A 26,757-nucleotide genomic window follows, 5' to 3' on the forward strand; every position below is an offset into this window, starting at 1 on the left:
GCATCCTTGATCCTTTTCCATATATCCCACATATACATAGACAGCCGTCCTAACACACTGCCTGCAACCACACTCTCTTCCCCGGTGTGTCCTGGATCGCAGCCTTAGTGGGGTGTGCCTTCCCTGTGGGGTCCCTGGAGTGGTCCTTCCCACACTCCCAGAAGTTCAGTCACCGTCTCTGGAAATTCCCTGGGCTCCGTTCCTCCCCAGCTGAAGAGCAAAAATGGAATTAAAACCCTCCGTTGCTCACATGGGACACTTTGCCATCCTTTTTCACCTTTATTTTCACCAGTGACCATCCCCTTCTCAACAGAGTGAAAATGGCGGAGGTTTTCTCTGTTTGTCCATCACAAGAGTACACTGAAAAGTGAACAAGACCAAAATCACGGTTCCCTATCACAGCCTCTCCTGGGATCTGTGCACAAACCCTTAATCCAGAATGACCTGTGCAGGTGAGGAAATTTCAAGTCTCAGCATTTGGCTCTGGCGTTCCTCCTGTTGGTGTTTGCAAAGGCTTCCATGAATGGCTTGTGGGCCTCTCGCTCGAAGATGTGCTCAGCTGTTGCAGATTACCTTCCGTTTGTATGTGTTTCTTTAGTGATCTGAGGTCATCAGTAACCTGAGATTCTCTGGCTGTGAAGGCAACGGGTGGAGGATGCTACAGGGAAGAGATCTGGAATTACACAGCAGTACCCCAGATGTGCTTGACTGGGTGCGACGGTGGTGGTGTTGGGGACAAAGCGAGTATGAGTGGAGAGATGGGGAGGCACAGTTAGGACTGAGCACATAGGCTAACCCGGCTCACATCACCTAGACCAGAGAGCTGACTCCCCCAGATACGCGTGGGACAGAAGGAGATGACTCCATACTCACCACCTTAGCACCAGTTCTCAGCCAACAAAGAGCTGTTTGCCCTTATTTTGGCATTGAAATAAAAGAAAAATTTCTGACCTCTTACATTCTTTTATTTATCCCTGAGTTGAAAAGCATATCCTTACCCTGTGAGAGTGTAGGCTAGTGAGAAAACTCCGCTTCAGAAGCAGACTCTCTGCAGGGTCTCAGTGGCTCCTGGGCAATCGAGTCTCTAGTCACACGTAGTTTCCTCGGACTTGTGGAATCGTCTGCCATCAAGCTGCTGAGGAGTCTGAAGGAGGACGCACCGGGAATCATTCTGCCACCGGTACAGACGGGCGGTTCTACTCCAAGCTGCTGACTTCTTAGGATCACACACCCGAAGGTGTGTGCGGTGTGCGTCTGCACTGGGGTGCATGGATTTTGCAGATAGGGTTAGGGACGGCAGAGTAGTGTCCTTGTTCAATGGGCATATGAGGCAGATGAGCAAACATCTACAAATACTGCTTTCCTCTGACACAACGTGATGTCGGTACACTTATTTATTCAGTTCAGAGTCAATTCGAATAAGCGATTTGTCCTGAGGCTCTGTGTTGGCTCTCGCCCTGGTCCTGTGGGGACTCCAGGGGATGAGAGGACAAGCGTTCCTCATCTGCTTTCAGAGCAAAGCCAATTCCATGAAGGGAAGGGCAGCCTGGGGTCAGGGCGAAGTAAGCTAAAGCAACAAGAGCTGTTTGTCTTCAGTGAGAGGAGAGCTCAGAGAGAGCCAGGTCCCATGCGACGGTCTGGGGAGGGACATGGGACCTGGCAGGACTCTGAAGCTGTTAGATGAGGGCGAGGTGGGGGAAGGAAGGAGGGCCTGTGAGCACTGAAGGCACAGAACACCAGGCACGAATGTGCTCATCAGTGGATGGGTCAAGGCCTCTATAAGGTCTGTCAGCCCGGGTCGACCTCCCGCAAGGCGTCCGCCCGGCGCCTGGCGAGCAGCAGGAAGAGCAGGCCCAGGGCCCCCAGCAGCGCGGCCACGACCAGCCTCACGCGGCTCCATGGCGCCTTCCGGCGCCCCCACAGCGCCGCCAGCAGCCCGCGTCCCCGTCGCCTCTGCACTCGGGCCGCCACACTCTCCGCCACCCTGCGCAGCAGCTCCTCGGGGCGCGCGCAGCCCAGGGCGCGCGCCAGGCCGTACACGTCGTTGGTGTAGGGCGCGCCCCCGTGCGCGCGCACCAGCCGCTCCAGCAGCGCCATGAGCTCGGCCACCTGGGCCTCCCGCTCCGTGCCGCTGGCGCGGTTGTCGAAGGCGCAGACGCGGCCGCCGCACTCGGCCACCAGTTCCCGCAGCGCGCGGTTGTCGGTGCAGCGCACGTAGTCCTGCAGCGAGGTCCCGGCCAGGTCCTCCTTGTGCGTGAAGAGCAGGACTGTGCGAGCCACCGCGCCCTCGCCGAACATGGCCTTGAGCCGGCGCGCGGCCTGCTGGTCCTGGGCGGTGAAGCGGCCCAGCTGGCTGACGAGGAGCAGGGCGTGCGGCCCGGGCGCCGAGAGCAGGTAGCAGCGGCCCCTCTCGCCGCAGCCCGGCTCTGTCCTGGCGTCTTCGGCGCCGAACAGGTCCGGGGTGTCGATGACGTCCAGGTGCCAGCCGGCCCAGCGGCAGCTGCCCACAGCGCAGGTGGTGGTCACCTGCGCGGCGCTGAGCCTCGAAAGGAAGCGCCGCTGGCCCAGGATGCTGTTGCCCGTGGCGCTCTTGCCGGCCCCGTCCTCCCGGCCAGGATGAGCCTGAGCCTGGGCTCCTGCGGGTCGTCCTCGGAACCTGCGCGGACAATGATTCGTGAGCCGCACGCCTGGAAGCGACTGAGCCTGCTGACCTGGACCTGCTGGACGCCTTTCGCACAAAGGGGAGCAATAGTGCCTCACCCTTTGCTTTTCAAGGCCAGCCTTCACTGAGGTGATCTGGTTAGAGACTTTTGGACTCCCGGGGATCTTTACCCGTCTATGTCTTTCCTCTTTGTCGTCACCACATGCGCCTGGGGATGCTCCAACACCCCGTGGGCTTTTCTCTAGAGGACGCGCCTTTACAATTCCAGGCCACATGGGCTGCATCTGATGTGACCTCTGGTCACCCACAGCGTGTAGAGCTGTTGCTTATTTCACGACTTCAGTGGCCTCTGCGATACTCTCCCAGGTGCCATCCCAGGAGGAAAGGCAGCAGGCCTCGTGTGGAAGGGCTGCCCAGAGTCCCAGACACCTGGGTTTGAGCTACAGCCCCGCCATCTGCCAGCTGTGTTCCCTGTGAAGGTGCTTACTCTAAGAGTTAAACGTCTTCTGCAAAAATGGAAGCAGATTGGGGCTGGCCCCGTGGCCGAGTGGTTAAGTTCGCGCGCTCCGCTGCAGGCGGCCCAGTGTTTCATTGGTTTGAATCCTGGGCGTGGACATGGCACTGCTCATCAAAACCACGCTGAGGCAGCGTCCCACATACCACAACTAGAAGAATCCACAACGAAGAATATACAACTATGTACCGGGGGGCTTTGGGGAGAAAAAGGAAACAATAAAATCTTTAAAAAAAAATAAATGGAAACAGACTGTTTCTCACAGGGTTGTGGGGGGTGAGCTGAGACAAGCTCTCTTCTTCCCTCCCTCCTCCTTTCCCTCCTCCTCCCTCTCCTCTCTCTCAAACCTGCTGCCTAAGAAGACAGCGGTTTAACCTTCCATCCTGTTCTCTAACACCATCTGCCTGGCAAATCGTGTTCCCTCTAGTCCATGATTGGATCCCTTCTCCATCCTCCTCTGCGGAGATCCGAGTAGATCCATGGTCCTCATTTCCCACTTTGGGATTGGAGGCGCAGGCTAGTCACAGAACTTAATGTCTCCCAGCAGGGCAGGGGCAGAGGTCCAGCTAACGTGCAGGTGGGGCTTGTCTCTGGTCAGTCTGGAGTTGGCTCGCCCCTCATCACCCAGAGCTCACCCCTGGGGGCAGGAACGCCTTGCGAGATGTGTTCTTACCATAGGCATTTTCTTCGTCTTTTACCATCCTCCGTCCTCGCATGCTACCTGCAAGAGTCCCAAACACAGTTTGATCTTTCGTTTCTCATTCATTTATTCATCAGATAGGTATAACTCCCCACAATGTGTCAGGCAAAGTGGAAAGAGCTGGTGACCCCACAGTGAGGAAACCATGATTCCCTCCTGCCCCTGAACATCCGAGTTTAGGGAGGAACCTGGGAAGAGCCTGGGCTGGGGTTGAAGTGAGGCTGAGAACTTGGCTTTGTCATTTCAGGGACTCCAAGTGCAGCAGCAGAGCGCAGAGCATGACACTCACTCTGCGTCAGTGAGGCGGCTGTGGATGTTAATTTCCCAGGTAATTCCGTGTCAGTACATGAGCCTTAGATATGAAGTTTCCCCAGGAGGTTCAGCAGCCAGAGGAGACTGGAAAACACTGAGAACCCCAAAATTTGCCCAGTGACTTAGGGAACACCCTAGGGTGGTTGGCCTGGGAAACAACCAGAAGAAAATTGGAGTTTTGTTTGTGGAAATAGGAAAACAGACATACCTCGCAGTCTGCTCTGGACAGCCTCTGACTCTGCTCTCAGCAAGCTGGATAATTTGGCTCGCAATGTGTCTAACTCTGATCTGTGTGCTGGAGAGACTGGGGCGCTCCCCTCCATCTCCTGATGTTCTGCCCCAAATCTAAGGCTTCTCGAAGTAAACTGATGATGCCCAGTTCAACCATCATTTAATACAATAAACGTTCAGGGAGGACGTTTGCCGGATCCCACAGGTACCCGGACGCAAGTGCACAGTCTCTCCTCCATCTGCGTCTCCAGCCTCATCTCCAGCCACTCCCCGACTCGATCAGCTGCTCCACCAGGAGCAGACTTCAGGGCCTTTCCAGCCCACCTTGTGCTTTCCCTCCTGTGACCATTCATCCTCTCCCACGTTCTGTCTGAGTCCTGCCTGAGCTCACATCCGTTTCTAATTCTCCCTGTCCCTGTCGTCCACCTGGTTACTGCAGTCGACCGTGTTCTCTCCCACTGGCACCACACAAGGGAAAGCAAAGCAGAGGTTTGCTGAATACCTTGTCTCTGGCCAAAGGACCAAGAGGACAGGTTTGCCTGGTCCTCAGTCCAAAGTGCTCGTGTTCCTGCAGTAAGTGCCCTGCTACCTCCCCAAGCCTTGAGGAAAGTGCAACCCACGGGCCTACTGTGATTGATTAGTTTGTGTGTAGAAATCACCAAGCTGCCATAATTGACAGCAGAGCAGAAATGAAGAAACAGCCACAAGATTAGAGCAAAGAACAAGAATTTAGCCAAAGCAAGAAGTCCTTGTCAAAGGTGGAGATGAGAACATGTGTCACACGGAATTCACAGTACCCTGGGGTAGGTCTGTGGGCTTTTCCATATAGTTTGGATGGGGGTTGAAGTGATTTTAAACAGTTTTTAAGTTGAAGTTTGGGTGACAAATGGCTCGTACTTGTTGAGGGGCGTAAACCATGTGAGTCCTGTATTCTTAATGCTCTGAGACTTCAAAGTTCATCTAGTTCAGCACCTCCCAAACTTACTGTTTTTCAGAACTGCTTGAGTGTTCTTTAAAAATGTACATTTTGGGGACCATCCTCAGAGAGTCTGATTCATGAATCAGGTGTTTGTGATGTAATCAGTCCACAAATCAGAGACTGGAAACTGTTATTTATTCAAACGTCTTCATTGTGCAGATGGAGAAATTGAGGTGTCCCTGCCGCTGGGGTGGGAGAAGCTTGGATTAGGGGTTCTGCATGGGAAGGGGTTGGAGAGCAAGCTTAACCTCAGATGTCTCCCGAGGGCCCCTGCTGTGGGCAGTATGGGGAGGGAGAATCTGGGGCGTCCATTCAGATGTACCCGGATCTGCCACATTGTCACTCGCTCTGAGGTTGGATTGCTCATGGTCCAGAGAAGCATCTTTCGCCTTTGCTGAGTATGCAGTCTGGGCAATGTTGCATGCTTTCAAAATGTAACCTGTTCCTGGAAGTGGTTCCAGCACACACTTCACTCACTGTGTTAAGGGAGTAAAGAGGGGAGACAGGTTTGTTCCTAAACAAGAATGTGCATCCTCCAGGCTGGAGAAGATACCCATAAACTTCCTCTCTTGAAACTCGGGACATCTTTAAACCTGGAAGCATCATCCTGGGTGCTCAGGCTCTTACTCACCCGCATGGTGCCTGGTGGGATGCAGGAGCTCAGGCAGTAAACGCTCTCAGAACCACTTTCCTGCTGGGTGGTCACACCTCCCACTCCCCAGCCAGATACCTCCCAGTTTGGGCTCACCTTTCCTGGTGACAGGCTCAGATGCTGGCTCCCCAAAGCAGCTGGCCTACTGCTTTCTGTTCGGCTGTGAGTGCAGCAGGCTGTTAATTTTAATAAATTCAGCTTCTATTTGCATTTAACAGGACAATGCATCAGAGTACCCAGTCCACCATCTTGTCTGAAGTCTAAGCTTCTGTGTGTGTTTCACTGGCCGATGTGAGTGGGGCCAGGGATCAAACCTGGCTGAGCCTCTTCCTGTGTTAAGCAAATTAGATGTGCATGAAACAGACCAATGACGTGTCCATGTGTCTGTGTGTGGTCGTTGGGCATAAATTGGATCCCTTGTGGAGTAAATGAGCCATGTGTCCACTTACCATCTTCTGAGGATAAAACCATAGAACAGAAATAAACACAAGTGATTTCAGGAACTTTATGGTTTACTTGTTATTTTATTATATTGAGTAGAAATTTTATTGTTATTTTTCTTAAGTCCAGTAGAAATAGTATTAGGACGAAGAAAGGGAGTTTCCATGAACATAAAATTGGCTTTAGAGATTTGAAAATGAGACGAATTTTATGTAGGCAACTTCCAAATGGTTTTGGTATTATATTTTGAAACAAACAGTAACTTTTAAAATAATTTGGTTCATTAATAAATAGGGTGATGTTAAGATTGAAACGCTTCACAGAATCTCGAACATTCACTGATGTCAGGCTGTACATTACACGGAGACCCTGTGATTCATGCACTATATGACAGTGAGCAGATAATTACTGGTCTGTCCCTATAGTCTAGGAGTCTTGCGTTCCAGTCCAGTGGTCTTTCTGGAAATTATCATTAATTTTTGGAGTATAATTAACAGGAAGCTACAGAAGAAATTGTATATACAAAAGAGTGAGCAGTAAAACAAGTTGCACATTCTGTACAATACACAAAATAACAGAATTAGCAATTTGACAAACAACTGAATACAAAACAAAAGACAGACTAGTGCTTTGATTAGGGCTTGTTTTAGGCAATTGGCGTTGGCCGTGGTTGTGTAACGTCTCTGAATTTCCATGTACTTGATAAGACTCTCTTTGAAATCCTTCAGTGCTTCCTCTGACTGCACAGGTCCACCTTCTGACCCTGTCACTAAGCCGTACAGCCCATTGGCATAATGGTCACCCCTGTGCTCCCTCACCAGGTCCTCAATCAAGTCCATGAGCTCCTTCAGTTGGTCGTCCCGGTCACTGCCTTTAGCACGGTTATTGAAGGCACACACTCGCCCCCCACACGCTGCCACCAGCTTGCTTAGGGCTTTGTTCTCTGAGTCGTGGATGTAGTCTACCAAGGACCCTCCCTCCAGGTCTTCCTTGTGGGTGAAGAGGACAATTGTGTGTCTCATGGCATCGTCTCCAAAGATCTCCCTCACTCTCTGCGCAGCCTGCTGGTCCTGGGTGGTGAATCGGCCCAGCTGCGTCACCAGGAGCAGCACATGGGGTCCTGGGGCAGAGAGCGAATAGCATCTCTGGACCTCCTTGTACAGGGAGTCAGCGTGGTCCTTCCCAGAAAACATATCTGGCGTGTCAATAACGACCATCTCCCTCTCTCCCCAGCCTCCCCGACTTTGACTGCAAGTCTTGGTCAGGGTCCGGGCACCCAGCCGCGACTCAAACGCTTGCTTCCCAAGGATGCTGTTCCCAGTGGCACTTTTGCCAGTGCCCGTTTTGCCCACCAGAATGATCCTCAGCTCTGATCCTCTGGCAAGTTGGTTCTTCCCATGTGGTCCTGTTAAGAGCAAATTTGCTGTGTTATTACTCTATTGATCACGCCAATGGAATGTTTTTAATGATAAGGACTTATTCTCACATTATGGGAAAAGACCTTCAACAATATATTGTACTTATGAACTCAAAGCTTCATCAGCAAATAAAATAAATAAATTATGGGTTTTAAACCTTCTCGATTTTCTAGGACTGCAGGGTATTGCCATGTTGGATCCCAGGCAAGCGTACGTGGGTGACAAGATGAATTTAGAAACATATCTCATCACCTAAGGCTTGCCTGAATCGCTGCTCTCTGGCCCTCTAAAAGACAAATTTTCTGAAGATCAGAGATGTGAGGCCAAGACTGTGGCTCCATCTCCAGGCGGGTTAAGTAACCTGACTCTGCTCTGAGGCCAGAGCTGGCGCCTCTGACCTCGGCTGGGCAGGGCTGTGGTCGTGACCACCAACAAAATGGCTGGAGCAGGAAAATACTGGAAAGAGCAGTGCAAAATTCCTCTCCTGAGTGAAGGAGCAGCTGATGGCCCATGCTTTGCTTAGAGAGGACAGCATGACTTCTATGTAAAATAGGCACACAATATGGTGAAATAGGCACACGGGAAGTCACTGTCTCACCTGAGTGATGGTGTTCACGTTGGTCCATTGCTGCTCCTGAGGGACAGACACCAGAGACCAATAAAAAACCATTACCTTTCAGTTCTGGATCGTGAAAGGCCCTTGTACTCCAAGAGCACTCTCTCACTGTGCTTCACTTGTTTACACATAGCTGCCAATGTGCTGGAGGAGAATTACCATCCTCCATTACAGAGAAATCCAGTCACTTGCCCCTAGTCACCTGGGGAGTGGAGAAGCCCCCTGCTTCTTACCTCCATGCCCACCTCTTCTCTCGCTTCCTTCCTCCCTTCCGCTCACTGGCCTCCCTGCCCCTTCTCTTGGCCTCACCCCTTTACTTCTCTCACCTTCCTGTCTAAGTGTGCTCTCCCCGCTTCTGAGATTGTCTCCTCCTCCTCCTCTCCTTCTTTCCCCACCTTGCTCCCTTCCTTCCACTTCTCCGCTCTTTCCAAACCCCCTGCCTTCATTTTCAGTCCTTGTGGAGACACTCAATGAGTTAGGAGCACGACTCTGGAAAAGCACACTGTCCTTTAAGCCAGAAATACACTTCATGTGATCTGTCAATTACCTGAATATTCCTCCTCCCTCAGCTGCCACCAGGAAGCAGCCCTGCGACCTAGTTCCCTGTCCTGGGCGGTGAGGAGCATCGGTTCATGTTCATCCAATCGCTTTTTCTCTCCCTTAAATCCGGCAGCATGTACCAAAGCAACAAGGCACAGAAAACCGATACCCACATGAGAAAGCCCAAATTCTTCCAGTTAGCACTTTTCATTGGCTTTATGCTAAGGAAACTCTCTTTGCCAGAGATGTGTAAACTGAGCGATGGGAAGTTCTCAGTTCTGTAAGCTGGCTTCCCTTAAGCCAAAGGCAGTCACTCTAAATCGTTTCCCTTAAAATAGGGCAAATTTCTTCGTGACAAATTTTTTTTGAACATAGCTTGGAACTAGAAATCAACTCTGAACGGTGTTTCTTGAATGTGCGCTTACCAATTTACTGGCCAAAGGAACAGAGGGCTCCCCGTCCAAACCTGTGACTTGCCGGCTCAGGGCGAAGAGAAAAAGAAAACAAAAACCCCAGTCTGTTTTCTTCCTCTCTGTAATCTCCACTGAGCTTCCTCTTGCAAAAGAGCTCCACCGCGTGCCGGAGTCTGAAATTCTCATTTATGCCACATATACAAAATAAGCAGTTGGAATGGGAAAATCTAATCCGTAGTCATTCGCTATCGTGTGGGCCGCCTGTCTCTTCCTGTCAGTAGGGAAAAGCTCTTGTTTGAATGATTTCGACTGGACAGGATAGCAAGGCAGGGACACCAGGAAATGGGCAGTTTGATTCCTTCCCACCCGGCTGTGTCCTCACAGTTACAAGTTTGCCTAAATGCAGGGCCCCCTGAGAAGGCCAACCTCATTCACACTGGTGGCCATGATGGCTTTGAAGTCAAGTGCCACTGGGGAAGGAGAAAGCATTGGGGGGGCACCTCTGACAGCGCACCATACAGGGGAAGAAGGATAGAGACAGGAGACCCCGAGAGAAGCCCATGTTGTCCAAATCAGACCGAGAGTAACATCAGTGACCATCAAAGCATCTTGAAACAGCTCACTCGTGGCTTCGCTGGCATCCCTGCCTTTCTTTCCTGTCCGGCTCTGTGATTTCAGGGAACACACCCCAGGGAGCAATGATCTAGGCAGTGTCCACAATAACAAGCTGGAGTGTCCACAATCAGGATGAACAACCCAAGAGTTAAAGTTGAAATCATTCAAACGCTCTTTTTCCTATTTATATGACAATCAGTACAGCAGAGGGAAAGAGACTATGAAATGTACACGGCCTTTAACTATCCCAGAACAGGAGTGATGCACGTTCTCTCTCTCCAGACCACTGAGGAGGAATCATCACATGGCCCTGACCTCGTGATAAGGAGGCTGGGCAACGCCGTGGAGCCACGGGGCCCAGGTGAATGCCACTACCGTGTCACACACGATGAGCGTTTTGTGCTGTATTTTTCCAGATCCTTCACTTTGCAGTCTCTTAAGTGTGCTTAAAGAGCCATGCAATATGGGCAACTCCTGCTTAATATCAATAGTCTGTTCCTAATGTTAGAACATTCTGGGTCAAAACACTCACAAGGACCTATTTCATATCGTTTATATGTAAGACAAATGTAATGCAATATACGTCAAACCCAAAGCCTACCAATTTTCTAAATTATATTCAAAATTCAGTAAAGCACGTATCTATAAGAAAAACTATCATTTCAGAATTAAAAAAGCTTAAAACATTGTTTTTCTGAATACCAAAAAGCTTTTTTTGGTGTATAAAAGAAAGCTACTGGATAATATAAGTCTCCCTGAAAATAACCCGATTAAAAACTGGGCAAAGGATCTGAATTGATATTTTTTCAAAGAAGTCATACAAATAACCAATAGATACGTGAAAAGGTGCTCAACATCACTAGTTATTCGAGGAATGCAAGTCAAAATCACGATGAAACATCACCTCACACCTGCTAGGATGGCTATCATCCAAAAGACAAGAGATAACAAGTGTTGGCAAGGATGTGGAGAATTCACACTGTTGGTGGGAGTGTAAATTGGTACAGCCACTATGGAAAACGATGTGGAGGTTCCTTAGAAAATTAAAAGTGGGCCTGCCATATGATCCAGCCATCCCTCTTCAGGGTATAGATGCAAGGGAAATGAACCCAGTATCTTGATGAGATGCCTGCCCGCCCATGTTCATTGCAGCATAATTCACAATAGCCAAGACGTGGAAACAACCTAAGTGTCTGTCAATGGGTGAATGGATAAAGAAGAGGTGGTAGGTGTAAATGACAGAATATTATTTAGCCAAGAGAAAGAAGGAAATCTGGCCCTTTGCAACAACATGGGTGAAGCTTGGGGCATTATGCTAAGTGAAATAAGTCAGACAGAGAAAGACAAATAGTGTGTAATCTCACTTATATGTGGAATCTAAAGAAAAAATGTGGAACTCCTAGAAACAGAGAGTAGAGTGGTGATTCCCAGGGTCTGGACGTTTAGGAAGGTGGGGAGGCGATGGTTAGAGGGTAAAAGCTTTCAGTTATGAGTGAGCCAGCTCTGGGGATGCACTGTGAGCAGGGTGACTACAGTTAGAATCCTGCACCTCACACGTGAAACTTGTGAAGTCAGCACATCTGTCCTGTTCTCACCACACACACAAATAAGGCAACTCCGCGAGGCGGTGGATGTGTTCGTTAATTTCACTCTAATAATCATTTCACAGAGTATACATATATCAAATCATCATCTTGTACACTTTAAATATATATGGTTTTATTCGTCAATTGTAACTCAATAAAATTGGGGCAGAGGGGACAAAAAATAAAGACAGACAGCAAGTAAGGATGTTGAAGAACCAAAACTGCACTGTTGGTGAGAGTGTAAAACGTTACATTTTGGGAAAACATCTGGCAGTTTCTATGTCCTTCATTAAAGTATTATGTCTTTTTTTCAATGTAGAAAAATAGTTTTTCACTTCCTTTTGATTCTTTTGGGGTTTCTAGGTTTGTCATAGATAGGATGCAAGTAGTGATATTTTACTCCCCTATTTCCAAAAATATACCCGGTATTGTTTTTTCTTGTATAATTACATTGGTTGTCACCTTTAAAAAGTGAACTAATGTTGTGCTTCTATTTTTTACTTTAATTTTAGGGTATCTAATATCATTAACACTGATGCTGGTTTTTGCCCTTTAATTAATCAGTTTGTTTAGAGATCAAGGTAGCACACTATGTTTAGACTTTTTCCTTAACGCCATTTATCTGAGGTGTAAATTTGGAAAATTGTCTCTTTTAATGTTGATTAAAATAATTCCATGAGTTTTTCTTTTAACCTATTAGAATTGTAAATTATGTTAATAAGTTTCCCAACATAGATGATGTGTATGTGTGTGCATATAAAAGGTTGGGCTCCAAGGAATGCAGACTGTCGAGATGGAGATAGGACATTTATGAAGAAGTCCCCTCAGGAGTAACACTTGCAGGAGAAGGAAAGACAGGATTAGGCAGGGGGAGTGCGACTGAGATAGCGTTACCACAAATGTCCACTCTACAGGAGACCTAAAGTTTGGATGGACCTTTGAGTGAAGGTGAGCGGGCCGGGCTTAATCCCATTGACCAGTTATTGGATGTAAGCTTCCCCTGGGTAGGACACTTGACCTTACGTAAGGCATCTCTCCTCAGCAGAAGCCAATTTCCAGACAAGTGTGACGCTGGCAGCACCCCCAGCAACTGGAGGAAAAGGTCCTTCACAGAAGAAATAACAGAAGCATCCCACTAAAAGATGTGATTACCAGTACAGTGCTACATCCACAAGCGGTGTTTGTTTGCAAGTAAGGGAACACGGAGATGCCCATTTTAAGTTTTATTCCATCACATTGCTTTGTCTATGATTCCAGATCATGGGTCACAATCGTCTCTTCTGGAGCCGGGGCACCAGGTGCACCATGTGCCATCTGGTTCCATGATGTAAAGACACTTCCTGGTTCCTTGGAATTGGACAGGGATGAGCCTCAGCCACGGATTGTTCCACCCTCTCCTCTGCCCGTTCACACTCTCCCGCTCTCCCCCCACTGAACAGCCACCGTGACTGCTCTTTGATCTCCCTCCTCTCTCAGTGAATGAAGCTGACCAATCATCTCTCTAAATTCCTCTGACTTTACGTTGTTATGATGAACTAGGGAGTCAGAACCACCAGGAGAAGAGTGTGGTCGTCCAAGAAGGAGTTAAGAAGCCGGCTTGGACATTCCAGCCCCAGCAGCTGCAAATGGAGAAGAACCTAGGAACACAGCTGACAACCAGGGAGCACGGACATGTGGCTCTTGTCTAGCGCCCCAGCCGTCGGCAGCCGGTTGAGCCACTCCAGCCAAAGCCCCAGTCTGCATGGGGCAGAGGCAAGCCGCACCCTCTGTGCTCTGCCTGAATTCCTGACGCACGAAATCGTAAGCACAATAAAATTGTTGTCTTATGCCACTGAGTTTTGGAGTGATTTGTTATACAGCAATAAATAATTGGATCACCTGAATGGGTTCCTAGAAGTAGAATTGCTGGACAATTGGTGCATGCCTTTGTAATTTTGACAGTTATTACTGAATTGCCCACGGTAAAAATTTTTACCATATTACTTATACCAGACTTTTAGTAGTTTCCCCATATACTTGCTCATGATTTTATCTGCCAATCTGATCAGTGAAAAATGGTATCTTACTGTGATGTTCATGTGTATTAGTCAATATGAATGTGGTCGAATGGTTTTTCACGTGTTAAAAAATTATGTCAAGTTTTTATTAATACCTGTGTTATATATTTGTTGCTCATGTTGAAATTCTGTTGTTGATCATCTTCATATTGATTTGTAGATGTTCTTTGTATGGCTGAAAATGATCATTTTACCTCCTTCTCCCAAATTTTCTAAAAAACTTCCAATTTCCTTCCCTGTTAGTTTATTATGGCTAGTATCTGGAAGAATGTTAAATAGTCACCATGACAGTAGGCCTCCTTGACATGTTCCTGACTTTTGTGGTCATACCAATGTTTCCCATTAAACAAGATGCAGGCTTTGTGGCTGAGGTGGAAAATTTTATTATGGTAAAAAGTACCCAATTATTAGATGTTGAATTTTACCAGAGTACCCTTCAGCAGTTAAGGAGATGATCAGATTTGTGGCTCCATAGCTGTATAACACATTGAACTATATGAAAATATTTCCTGATATTGAATCTTCTTTGCATTGAACTTTCCTTTGTTCTCCTTAGAATAGATCTTTATCATTGAAGGTACTGCTGGATTCTATTTGTTAATAACTAATTTAGGATTTTTACATTGCTTCATGAGTAATCTTATCCATTTCTAAAACAGAGGAATTCTTCTCTCTTTGATTGCCCTGGCTCCAGCTGTATCTGGTTTCACGGCCTCATCTTTCTTCCAAACATACCAACCACGGTGTTTTTCTGAATAGATCTTTCCACTCCAGAAGAGTTCTGGTTCTATCTTTTAAGAAACTAAGGCTTTTACCTTTCCCCCTTCACTGTCTCCTTTCTTGGGTGAGCCTGACACTGAGCAAAGACTTTAGCATAGTGAGTGTTGCTAAGGAGAATGCGGGGGTGCATTGGGAGTGTGTGAGAGACAAGCTAAACTAATGACGGGGGGAAAGTCGGGAAAGACTTCCGAGAAGAAATAACCTTGTTTGAGCCAAAACTGAAGAATGAATGAAAGTTAGGGAAAGAGATTGGAGCTATTTCCAGGGAAAAGAAAATAGCATATTTCAAGGCAAGTGACAGCAATGGAGCTGGCAGATATTCGAAGGAAGCCAAGGACGGCTGGAACCTAGAGGCAGGGAAACAGCACATAAATCATTGACCAGCTTAAATGAGTTTTGCTTCCTTACAACAGGTTGTTGGTGAATCAAATCTCGCTCAATAGCAGAGACAGCACTGCGCACGTGCCAGGCAGGAACCCACAGCCCCAGGATGACCTCCGCCTTCAATAAGGAAAATCTGGGATCCAGCCGCCCAAGTACCTGGATTACCACATATGGATTGATTCGAGACTAGCCAATCAGCCTATGAGCCCAGCTGCAGCTTTGTAGCCCTAACTCCTTAAAATGTGCCCCGAACCTTGGATTGAGGAGACGGACTTGAGAGCCTCGCCTCCTGCTTTGCCAGTGAACCTGACAATAAAGCCTTTTCTGTCCTCAAAAGCTGGTGCCGTGCTCTTGGCTTCTGTGCACGTCGGATAGTGAGCCCTTGCTCGGTAACAGCAGGAAGTCAGGATGCGTAGAAATGAGGCTGAGACTGAGGCAGATGATTTGTCATGAAGTTGGGATCCTGAATGTTTTCTTATGGAAAATGGGAAAATCACCCCAGGGTTGACTTGGGCGTGGGGGGGGGGGGGGCGGTCAATACACAGGTCAGGTGTGTATAATTGTGGGCGGTGTGAAGAATGAATTCGAAAGGTCTGGCCCTCATCCTGCTTTACTTGATCTGCTTTTGGGTAGCATTATTGGGGTTTTACTCAATGTTTTCCTTCATTTCCTCTGCCTCCCCACCCACTGCATCCCCTTAGTGTATGAAAACAGAACAATTGTTGTTAAAGTGAGCTGGAGGAACGCTGGCTGTGAACTCTGAGGTGAGCCTGACGAGGTCTTCACCCCAATCTGTTTCCTGATACCTTCCCCTGTGGTCAGGACCCCGTCAGCCCTTCATTTCCCCTCCAACCCTTCCCACATAGGGCCTTTTCATTTTAACTTCTCCTTCTAAGTTCAACTATGTCTTGAGAAGAACTTGGTTCCTGGGTGTTTTTGCCAAGAGTGAAAAATAACTCTTTCTGGTTCAGTCTGTGAAAGGAAACCACAAGGCCCAGAGCTGCTCCTGAGCTCAGCTCTGCCCTCTGAGAGGTAGAATTGTCTTATTCGGTGTGATCTGAAGGGACTGAAATTGCCCTCCGCCCAAACACACATCTGCAGCCCCCTGTCCTTGAGCGAGCCTTCGTCTCTTGTGAGTAAAGATTTTCCTCCAGGTCAAGGGTTAGGCAGAGAAAACAACACACAGGGAGAGACTGAGAAGGAGAGCAAAGTTGCCGAACACAGATCCAGGTAGTTCAAGGGAAGACCTGAGGATATGAGTCCTTGAACACCAGGTATCGGCTGGAAGGTTTGTTTGGTGCAGTCTCTGAGCCATGGCTCTCAGGTGGGCAGGATCTTATAAAGGAGATAAGGTCCACAGGGCTAATTTGCTACCAGATCCTGGGTTTGAACACCACCCACTAAATTGTAGAGATGGCTCTGTTTGCTCTATTTCTGACTCGCCCTCTCCCTCCTGCCCCCAAACCCTCCCAAACGCATTTTCAGTTACCGGGAGTTCATCAGAGACCACATTTGGCCAAAACACATCTTCCATCTGCTCAGCGGGGTGTTTGAATCAGGCAGTTTCCATTCCTGTTGGGCCACTGACCAGCTGTGTGCCCTTAGGCAGCTGTGGCCCTGATTTCCTTCCCCTTAAAACTGCAAAAATTTAAACTGCTCATAGGGTTGTCAGAATTAAATGAAAAACTGCACAGAAAGCGAGTAGCCCCCGTGCCTAGCACAGTTTACACGACTTTGCCTGCATCAGAATCACCTGAAGGGCTTGTGGAATGTCCCTGGAGGTTCTGAAGCAGTAGGATTTGGGCAGAACCTGAAAAACTGGACTTCTAATCGGTTCCCTGGCAATGCTAATGCTGCTGGCCCCAGGACCTTACTAGGACATTGTTGTCATTTACGTTATTGTAGTGGGGTCACTGTCGTGTCTGGGGGTTCCAGCTGTGGAATTGGAACCCTGCAGCCAACTATAAATGTAAGTAGGAGTTTTACCTCTGAGGCCCCCCAGCTTCCTGCCTTTGCTCTCTACACAGGACATTTAGGTTGTTTCCTGGCTGCCCAAGCGCCCCTGCACTTTGTTTCTTCTAGGTCCATCTTACAACAGAGGGTCCTATGCTAACTTTCTCACCAAAACCCTTCAATTTCAGATGTGCTTTGTCTAGCCCCTTTATCTGATTTAATCAGAGATGAAAGACCCCCAGACAATGGCTTAGCCCGATGGTTCTCAACCTTGACCATGCATCAGACTCACTTGGAGGGTTTGTTCAAACACAGATTACTGGACTCCACTGCCATAGTTTCTGATTCAGTAGGTTTGGGATGCAGCCCAAGGCTTTGCATTTCTAACAAGTTTCCCATTCATGCTGACGCCGCTGGCCCACACTTTGAGAACCACCGATCTAGTACACAGTAAGTCTGCAAAATAGCTAATGTTACTAGTTTCTATGACTTCAAGGAGCATCAGAGTAAGTGGACTACTTACATAAACTCCAAGCAGAGTCTGAAGTCTCTGACGTACCTGTCACGTGCCAGAGGATGCTGTCTGGAAAAAAGGAAGAAACCCATCTGGCTTCATCTCTACAGGTGTCTTCATTCATTGCTGAGAAGACAAAACCAAAACACATGGGAAAATGGAGTCCAAGAGGCCGTGGTTATTGACAGGCAGAGGAGGATGGATGCACGCTCTCAAGTGTCCTGGGGAGACCATGGAGGAAGTTTCCACTGAAGGATGGAGCATATGGCTACGTGGAGAGCTTTGGGGACAGACAAATAGACAGGTGGAGGAAACAGCATGACTGATGGCTTGAAGGTAGAAGTCGGTGTTACATGGGTGGGAAGATAAAACAGGTGAAGTGCCTGGAGCAGACACGTCTACCACTTATTTAATGACTTCTGGCCAAGCCCGTGTTATATTTCTTCTTCTCATTTAGTGCTTACAGCAATACTGCGAAGGAGAGATTATCTCCATTTCTAAATAAGTAAAAATAAGATTCAGAAAGATGCTTAACTTGACCAACGTTACTCAGAGAACTAGTGTGGGGCCAGCGACTGGAATCTAACTTTGAGGACCCCGAGCCTATTGCTGTGTTTCTTATCATGTAGCAAACTAGAAGGAGATGGGGCTGTGAAGAAAGTTTGCAGCCTGATGTAACTCTGTGAATTCCAGGCTAGGACGTGTGAATTGTGACCTAAAGTGATGGTCTCTTGAGCAACAGACACAGGATAAATCTGAGTTACATAATCTTGGTCTGGTAAAGGAAGATTGAATTAAAGAAGTGAAACTGGGACAAGAGGGAAGTTTCCTTCTCTACATAAACGCCCTCTTCTCTCCTCTCTCTGACCCCCGAAACCATATGTCTGACTTAGGGCTCTTCGTCTGTGTCCCTGTCCTCCCCTTCATTTCCTTTCTCTCTTTCTCACACAATGTCCTTCTAACAACCCTGGTCCCAGTGCCTTGCCCTGATAAATGAGGGAGCTGAAGTAGCCACCTTACTGGAGCATTCTTCCCTCAGTCCTGGCTTGGGGTCCTGACAGATCCAGAACTGATGGGTCCTAAAGTTCATTGAGTAGAGCAGAGGCACTGGCTTTTCTGGAAAGGCCACTCGAGAGTCTGCCCAAGCTGTTTCTCAGAGATGGCTCCAGCCAAAGTATACTCGTGTCCAGACACACACACCCACCCCCCCCCCCCCCCCCCCCCCCCCCCCCCCCCCCCATGGTGGCCAGCCCCCAGCCCATTCCCAGCTTCTCCTACTTTCAGGTCTCTTCTGAGATTAGCACCTATTTAGGGATTTGCTTCCTCTATGGAGGAATTTGCCTCACACATTAATTTAATCTGGAGATTAAGCAATGAGCTCCTCTCCCGAGAAATGGAGGAAATTTCAGGGTGCAGGCGGACCGTTAGGCTAGGGTGGTCAGAGATGGTTCCAGGCCCCCATAAGTATAACTCACTGGCCACGAGACATTCTCACACAAAGACAGGAATTTGAATTCCTACCAAGAGAATTGTGTTGATGTTAACAAAGGGGAAGTTGGAAGTATCGGAAGTGTTGGAAGTATTAACTCCAACAGCCCTTGTTCTACTGCATTAAGGTATATTGTTGTTGTTAATGCTGCATAGTTGATTCCAGCTCCTAGCGCCCCTGTGGACAGCAGAGCAGAGCCCTGCCCAGTCTTTTTGCACCATCCTCCCCCTTCCAGCACTATGTCAGACAACACTCTGCTGCTGTTCAAAGGTTTAATGGCCAGTTTTCTCGGAAGTGGGTGGCCAGGTCCTTCTTCCTAGTCTGTCTTAGTCTGAAAGCTCCACTGAAACCTGTCCACCACGGGTGACCCTGCTGGTATTTGAAATACCAGTGGCACAGCTTTCAGCATCACAGCAACACACAGCTCCCACAGGATGGCAAGAGACAGACGGGTGATGTGGCTCCCCGACCAGGGAATGAACCTGGGCCACGGCAGTGAGAGTGCTGGATTTAACCGCTAGAGCACCAATTGAAATATGTAGGGACTTTTTAAATTTTTTTAGCCTTCCCTTGAAATCATCTCTACCCCTTCCCATTAGTATCTGAGTTCTCACCCTCTTTGCGTGTTACCATACCTAGTACCAGTCATGACCATCTTAGTGACATTATGACTCTTCCATTCGCGCAGTGGTGCTGGCTTCCTGTGAGCCCATCAGTTTTGGACTTTCCTATTGTCACCCCAGCACAAGTGCTCCCACTAATATACAGGCAGAGCAGAAACTCTATGGGTCTGAGGGCAGAAGCTGAAGGTTGTGGACATGATGCTGCCACTGTGTTTTACGGCCTTAGACGAGACTCATAAAGCCTCCAAGTGTCACTCATTTTATGGATAAAATGAAAGTTGTGGCAGGCGATCTAAGGTCTCTTCCCACCTGGCCTTAGGGCTCCCCAATACTTCTGGCCTTCCCCAGTGAGCACGAGAGCCCTGCCCACCCATTAGTGCAAGCCCAGGCCCCCCAACCCGGCAAGGCTCACGCAGGTCTCCGAAGCTGGTTGGAAGGAGGTTCTAACTCTGCCGGGCTGGTTCAGAGGATGAGCGATCCCTAATGCAAGATCATCAGTGGGGGCCAGACCAGGGGAGGGGCAGTGCCAAACTGGGAGGCTTGGAGTCAAGAGCCCTGTCAGGGCAATATCGATAAGCATCCTCTGGTCCTGGAGTTTTGACTCCTAGGTTCAAAAGAGAAGCTGACTTGGAGACAATTAAGGGTAAATTAAGTCAGCTTTATGCACCTCATGGCACAAAATATCCCGGAGGCAGTGTGTACACGGCCCTTCCTGGTATTCCGAGTCCTTTTCTCCCTCACCACAACCAGGCTATACACTTGAATAGCCCCAAGTTCTTACTTGTCCCTCAGTGTCAGTGGAGCTCATGCTGCTCAGACAGCCGGCAGGAATAGGAGGGTCAGCGCCAGCAGGGCGCCACCCCAGGGGCTCACCGCCAGGCCTGAGCATGTCCCTGCTGTCCTCAGTTCTCCCTCCAATCGAACATCTCCTCTGCTCACGTTCTCCATCACTCACCGAAGTCTGTGCCCCTTTCTTAGATATTGTCGAAAGTTCAGAAACAACAGAAGTAAAACCAATGAATCACCTAAGTAGTAATTAATAAAAGTTTATTGTGCACACACCAAAAAGACAGTTTGCAAACCCACATCATGCAAACCAAACCCGGAGTGAGGCTCTGGGCTATGTTGTTACAATGGGGCATGTTAGTGGGCGGGCGGGGACTGTTTGTCAGTCTCCATTTGTCTGACGTCAACTATAGGATATGAGTTTTTGTTCATGTGCATCTCAGCTTGCCGGCAGGAAGTCGGTGCTCCACAGCTGATGTTGGACTATTTCCCAGAACTGGCTCAAATTATGAGAAGGCTGTTGGTTGTGGCCTTCCCTGGGGGCATGGCAACACTGCCTCCTGTCTCCGCCACGGTCATCCCGGTCTCACCTCCTCCACCTTTCCTTTCCCCGTCACATAATGTTGTGGTCACTTCACAGGATAGAGTTGAAGGTTGGACCCCCGGACCCCTACCCTGTATGAGGATGGCGCTCAGAACCCGGTACAGGCACAGGCTGGGACGAAGAGAGACCTCACCGTGCTCATCTTGCTGGCCTGTGCCCCGCCTCCTCCGAAGACCCCCTCAGCCTGGTGCTGGCCTGAGGGGAAGCAGGAGCCTTTTCCTCTGAGTCTCCAGAACACGCCAGGGCCTCATTCAGAGCAGGCTCAGCAATGAGCATTTTTGACCCTCGTGAGCAATCAAAACGACCATTCAGTTGGAACCCATTACTCTGCCCTTACTTTGCCTTTCACCTGAGCTGAAGGTGTGGGCTGGAATGGGCTGAACTCAGGTTGTGGGCGAGCATGCTGAGTGGGTGGGCACAGTTTGGTGAACGTGCACCAGCAACTGTTTGTGTGGGAGCTGGGGGGGGGGTCTGCCCGGCAGGTTTCCGGGAGATTACTGCCCATTGGAGGTCTGGGAAATAACCATTTCTTTGGTATGTGGTGGTTTTTCTTCTTATTTTTCTTTAACCACTTAAAAATTTTAATTGCTCTCTCCATGTCCTATGAAATGACACAGTGTGAAAGTGAGCAAATAGTGAAAATATAGCAAAACCGGGCAAATACCACTGGAAGACCAGAAAATGAAATCCTTGATAGTCCACGGGGCTGTTTGCACATTTTCCCCACCCCACATGTCGCTGCTCGGCGCTCATCTCTGCACGTCAAGACTGACTGGAGGCGGTGATGCCCGTTTAAGGTCTCCTTGGGGCATGCAGGCGAGATGGCTCTCCTGTCACTCAGCACAGATCCAACCTGACCTCCTCCTGTGCGCTCGCTCTCTCAAGCCCGGTCCTCCCTCCCGCTCGGAGCCCGTGCCCCGTTCCTGCAACCAGGTCTCAGCGTCTGAGTGAATAATTTCATGTGTGCTAACCTGGGGGTTTCAGAGAGTCACAATTAATAAAACCCTAAGTGGGTGACGGCCTAGGAGTTAGAATGTCAGCACTGCAGCGGATTTGTAGAGGAGATGCTTTTGGGGGTGGAGGGGGCAGATTAAGAAATGTGGCTCGGAAATCCCGCATAAATTCCTCTGCTGTGGGGATACTCCAGATGACTCACTGTTGCACTGAGATCAGAATTATAAACGAGTAAAAGGGGAAAGCGCGTTGGCATCCATCGAGTTCAGGCTCCCACATAAGCCTGACCTCTTCTTACACGTGGTTACAATCATCAGGCTTTGTAAGCTCTCTGATCAAACTCTAGTCTTCTCTCGCTGATGGCGCCCTCCTCTGTTTTGGAACACCTCATTTAGGTTTTCCTTTATGGTGAAGAAATCCTGAAATATGTACCCATTTGTCTGTTGTCTGCTTTGCAGATCAACAGACAGCAAATTTCTTCTGATTTGCATAATTGTCAGGTATCTTCTTGAAACTTCTATCCAGTTCCTTCACTATTTCCTGGATAATGATTTCATACACTTCTTTAATATTCTTCGCTGCACTCCCCAGAACACTCTGAATGGTCCATACCCTCCAGAACCTGGTCCCTGAAAGTGGTTATGTGTTTCTCTGTGTTGTCTAGTCAACTCGGAGAGAGTTGGGAGCATGATTTCCTGCCGAGTCCCAACTTCTGTGAATATAGCCTGAGTGCACGGGGCTTATTTTGAGTGACAGCTTTTTGGCATCATTGATTCATATTGAGTTTTAGCTCACCTGAAAGCACTGGATTATTTTCTACTGAAATGATTCTATTTAGAACCCCTCAAATCTGCTTTTTAAATTTATTTTTGGAAGAACTATCACTTAAGAATTTTCAAAATAATTATCCAGCTGGTTTTAGTACAAGATTCTAGCTTGTCAATGTCATTTTGTTTCCTGGCCTGAGGATGTCTCATTGCAAATATTATTTAGAATAACAGTTTTTGTTTTTTCCTGGAGAATTAAGGAGAACATATGAAAAACAGAAGTCTGGATTATGTATGAACTTCATCGCTAACTGTGTGACCTTAATACCTCACTCGAACCTCAGTTTCCTAATATTTTAACAGAAATTATACTGTGTATTTGTACCATTTCACAGGGATCTTGGAAGAAGAATGCAAACAAAGTAAAGAAGACAATTTCCCAAAATATAAATTGCTTCATGGAGGAGGAGAAGTAGGAAGATGATGAAGATGAGGATGAGGACACTGTTGATTTTCATCACCATCTTGGGCAACATGGTAACTTGTGGATTCCAGATCCCAGAGAAAGCAATCTAAGTGACAAGGAATTTTATATAATTACAGACATATTTAGGAAATAGAGAGAATACCATCGACCATGGGATAGGACATTGTAGAATGTGTCCTGTGGCTTTGTAGTGAGAACTCTCACATCTTAGCCTGTGACCAGGAACAGCCCTTGGGGGAACACTCTAGAACATCCAGTTTATCTTTTCATCCTCCTTTCTCTGCTTCTGTTCCTGATGGCAATGCCTCATCTCCCACTCTCCTCCCCCAAAGATCCAGATGCAGCAAACCCCCTTTTGGTGTCCTGATTCCCAAAGAAAGAGGGTGTGGGATCGTTATTGTGTCTTCTTAGCATACCTGAGGCAGGCTTTCTGATGAACGAGGTGGTTCTGGAAGATAGAAGGAGCCTGATCCTGAGGGCAGTCAGGCCTCCAGGAAGTCCTTTGAGGCCAGAGCAGAGAGGAAAGAAAGAGACTAAAGAAACTGAGGAGGGAGAGGTGGGCAGTGTCCGTGTTTGGCTTGTGTCGCCTAAAGGGGGAGAAGAGGGAAAAGGTAAAAAAATAATGCTGATCACAGAGGGACACAGACCCACTTGGAGAGGGAGACTGAGCCCCAGGCTCACACTTCCCCTCCCTCCCTCCCTCCTCCCACCACGCCAACAGCGCTCCGCATAAAAACGAGATTAACGCTGAGGGACTGCGAGGCACAAACTCTGTTTCAGAAGGACTCAGAGAGAACCACAGACAACAGGCGAGACAAAACAAGGACCTGCGGGAAATGGGCACTCGGGCACCTACGGCTACAGCAAACATTAACAAGCCAGCCCCTGGATGGAGTAACATAGAGCCTCACACCACAGGCTGTTTACCTCAACTCCCAGTATCTGAGTCAGCACATCCAGCTTTCAGCAACATTACAGGGCGTGCTAAAAGGCAAGAGAAGTCTGAAGACACAAAGCAAACATTAGAAGCAATGCAGATATGACACAGATGTTGGAATTGTCAGACATGGAATTGAAAACCTTGAGACTTTTCTCTTAAGGCGTACGACTAATTGGATGAGGCCGACCCACAAGATGGAGGATAATGTGCTTTACTCAAAGTCCACTGCTGTCAATGTGAATCACAGCTAACGGATACCTTCACAGGGGCATCAGCAAGATGGCGGGACGGAGGCTCCCGACCTCCCGTGCTCCCACAGACGAACCAAATGCACAGCCCCACATGGCTCAATGCTCTCTGAGAGAAATCCAGAAGCCAGTTTAGTGACTCCTGCACACCTGGCAGCTGAGAAAGTACCCACGTAAATGGGAAGGAACGGCTGAGACCCACTCACCACAAGCCCCACCCTTACAATCGGGAGGGAGCCCCTGCTGCAAGTCTATCCCTTAGGAGTGAAGAGCTGGGACCCTCCACGCAGCGCCCCAGCTTTGACGGCTGGCACCCGGGCGCCTGGCTCGCAAGTCACCCGGCTCAGAGCACCTCCTGCAGCTACCTCCCCGCCCCCGCCCCCCTGCTCAGTGCAGAGGGAACAGGCAAAAACACCGTCTCAAAGTTTCTCTCTCAAGGGATCTGCCTCCTGCTCTCCTCCTGCTGCCCACAGGTCAGGCTTCTAGCCAGCCTGTGTCTGGGAGCTGAGGCGCATCATCCTGGGAGCCTGAAGGAGCTGGTGGGCAAGCCCCCTACCTTCTCCCCCAGGTGCACTCCAGCAATCAAACCTAGTCATCTCCACTCTCCACAGAAGGAGCTGTCCACTCACTCGCGTCCCACCTTCCACAGCTGCTGCCCTAGGGGGGCTCCCAATGCCCCACCCTGTGAGCTGATGGGCTAGGCATTCACAGGCTCCCCAGGACCCCGGAGGACAAAGGGGCTGCTCTGTGGGGGAGCACGAGCACTCCCAGGGCCCATTCCTGCTGGCTCAGCACAGAGGGAGCAGCCACAGCACCCAGGGTGTCCCCCTGACAGGGGCCGGGCTGTGTTTCCAATGCCCTGACTTTCCCACCTGCTGCCTGAAGGTCGGTGTCCAATTAGCCTGCACTGGGCAGCTGAAGGGGCAGGCAATTCGTAGTCCTTGGGAGCCTGGACAGGCGGGTGGGCATTTCCCAGGCCCGGGGGCACTGGCGGGTCTCTGCACAGCCTAATCTCCTGGGAGCCACTGAGAACAGAGACAACAGTTTGGAAGAGCATGAAGGTTTGAGAGGCAGCCAGGAGCTCAGGCCAGCCTGGATGGTGAGGCTCGTCTCCTCCATGAGGTCAGTCTGTCAAGACCGGGAGTGGTGGCTATGTAGTCAAATGTGCGGTAACCACAACAGAGTCAAGGAAAATGAAGAAACAAGGGAATGCATTCCAAACAAAAGAACAACATGAATCTACAGAAGCCAGGGAAAGGCAAAGCCACATCACACCTCCTGACTTCAGCTGCATAACAAAGCGATCTGACTCCAAACAGCGTGACGTGGGCACAGTCATCCGGGTCAGCGGACAGAACGAAGAGCCCAGGACTAAACCACACACGTGTGGTCAACTAATTCTCAACAAAAGCATAGGGGAAAGGACAGTCTCTTCAATAAATGGTGGGAAAACCGGACAGCCACATGCAAAAGAACGAAACTGGACACCTATCTCAAGGCACACACAAAAATCAGCTCAAATGGAGTAAAGGCTGAAACATAAGATCAGAAACTGTAAAAATTCTAGAAGAAAACATGGGGAAAAACTGCTTGACGTCACTCTTAGTGATGAGTTTTTGGATCTGACACCTAAAGCAAAGGCAACAAAAGCAAAAATAAACAAGTGGAACTATACCAAACTAAAAAGCTTCTGCACGACAAAGGAGACCGTCACCAAAATGAAAAGGCAACCTACTAAATGGGAGAAAATATCTGTAAACCATTTATCTCATAAGAGGTTAACACCCAAAATACATCAGGAACTCATATAACTCAATAATAAAAAACAAGTAACCTAATTGAAAAATGGGCAAATGCTTGAATCGAAATTTGTCCAAAGAAGACACATGAATGGCCAATAAATACAAGAAAAGGTGCTCAGCACCACGAATCATCAGGGAAGCACAAGTCAGAACCACAGTGAGGTATCACCTCCCACCTGTCCGAAGGGCTGTCACCAAAAAGACAAGCGATAACAGGTGATGGAGAGGATGAGGAGAGAGGGAGCCCTCAGGCTCTGCTGGTGGGAATGCACATTGTACAGCCACCCTGGGAGACCGCAGGGAGGTCCCCCCAAAACGGAAATAGCACTACCATGTGATGCAGCTAGTCTACTTCTGGGTATTTCTGATTTCGAAGGAAATGAAATCAGTACCTTGCGGAGACACCTGCCCTCGCATGTTCATTGCAGCATTATTCACAATGGCCAAGATATGGAAACAACCTAAGTGTCTGTCAATGGAGGAATTGATAAATAAAATGTGGTATATATACACAATGGAAGGTTATTAAGCCTTAAAAAGGAAGGAAATCCTGCCATTTGTGAAAACACAGATGAACCTGGAGGGCATTACGTTAAGTGAAATAAGGCAGACAGAGAAAGACAATACTGCATGGTACACCAGTTACATGTAGAATCCAAAAAAATGAAAGTGGAACTCATAGAAACAGAG

General features: G+C 48.6%; 3 protein-coding genes and 1 long non-coding RNA gene across 6 annotated transcripts in view; 1 reads left to right on the forward strand and 3 right to left on the reverse strand.

Moving 5' to 3' along the window:
- Positions 1 to 1,270, reverse strand: part of LOC138923702 (GTPase IMAP family member 5-like) — a 37,757-nt gene extending 36,487 nt beyond the window's left edge. Inside the window, exons 1-2 of the mRNA XM_070264312.1 lie at positions 1,093 to 1,270; positions 251 to 360 (exon numbers count right to left, since the gene is read on the reverse strand). Of these exons, the coding sequence (XP_070120413.1) occupies positions 251 to 360; positions 1,093 to 1,270 (288 nt within the window). The remainder of the gene's footprint in view (positions 1 to 250; positions 361 to 1,092) is intronic.
- LOC111772168 (GTPase IMAP family member 1-like) overlaps positions 1 to 3,892 on the reverse strand; it is a 40,385-nt gene extending 36,493 nt beyond the window's left edge. The window contains 3 exon segments of the mRNA XM_070264314.1: positions 999 to 2,597; positions 2,600 to 2,755; positions 3,850 to 3,892. Of these exon segments, the coding sequence (XP_070120415.1) occupies positions 1,789 to 2,597; positions 2,600 to 2,755; positions 3,850 to 3,892 (1,008 nt within the window). The 3' untranslated portion in view covers positions 999 to 1,788.
- Positions 3,893 to 6,554: 2,662 nt separating this feature from the next.
- Positions 6,555 to 9,611, reverse strand: LOC100057398 (GTPase IMAP family member 2). 3 transcript variants are annotated; one of them, XM_023639957.2, is made up of 3 exons: positions 9,491 to 9,611; positions 8,508 to 8,543; positions 6,555 to 7,896 (listed from the first exon to the last, which is right to left on the reverse strand). In XM_023639957.2, exons 2-3 carry the CDS (start codon positions 8,533 to 8,535, stop codon positions 6,911 to 6,913), a joined length of 1,014 nt encoding a protein of 337 aa, XP_023495725.2. In that variant the 5' UTR covers positions 8,536 to 8,543; positions 9,491 to 9,611; the 3' UTR covers positions 6,555 to 6,910. The 3 variants fall into 3 exon arrangements, with proteins under 3 accessions (XP_023495725.2, XP_070122158.1, XP_070122157.1); XM_070266057.1 differs by lacking the exon at positions 9,491 to 9,611 and adding an exon at positions 9,073 to 9,276; XM_070266056.1 differs by lacking the exon at positions 9,491 to 9,611 and adding an exon at positions 8,759 to 9,065.
- A 3,607-nt stretch (positions 9,612 to 13,218) lies between these two features.
- LOC138923927 (uncharacterized) lies at positions 13,219 to 15,236 on the forward strand. The gene is made up of 2 exons (XR_011438294.1): positions 13,219 to 13,479; positions 14,930 to 15,236. It is a non-coding gene; the product is annotated as an uncharacterized lncRNA (long non-coding RNA).
- Positions 15,237 to 26,757: the final 11,521 nt, after the last annotated feature.

This window comes from Equus caballus, chromosome 4, assembly GCF_041296265.1.
Source record: "Equus caballus isolate H_3958 breed thoroughbred chromosome 4, TB-T2T, whole genome shotgun sequence".
Lineage (NCBI taxonomy): Eukaryota > Metazoa > Chordata > Mammalia > Perissodactyla > Equidae > Equus > Equus caballus.

Bases quoted from the DNA above. Each gene is read 5' to 3' on its own strand.
- LOC100057398 (XM_070266056.1), bottom strand. From the start codon at position 9,056: ATGAAGTGTATTTCTGGCTTAAAGGACAGTGTGCTTTTCCAGAGTCGT. The intron at 8,544-8,758 runs GTAAGAAGCAGG...TCTGTCCCTCAG, and splicing joins GAGAAGAGGTGGGCATGGAG to GAGCAGCAATGGACCAACGT. The intron at 7,897-8,507 runs GTGAGACAGTGA...TGCTCTTAACAG, and splicing joins ACGTGAACACCATCACTCAG to GACCACATGGGAAGAACCAA.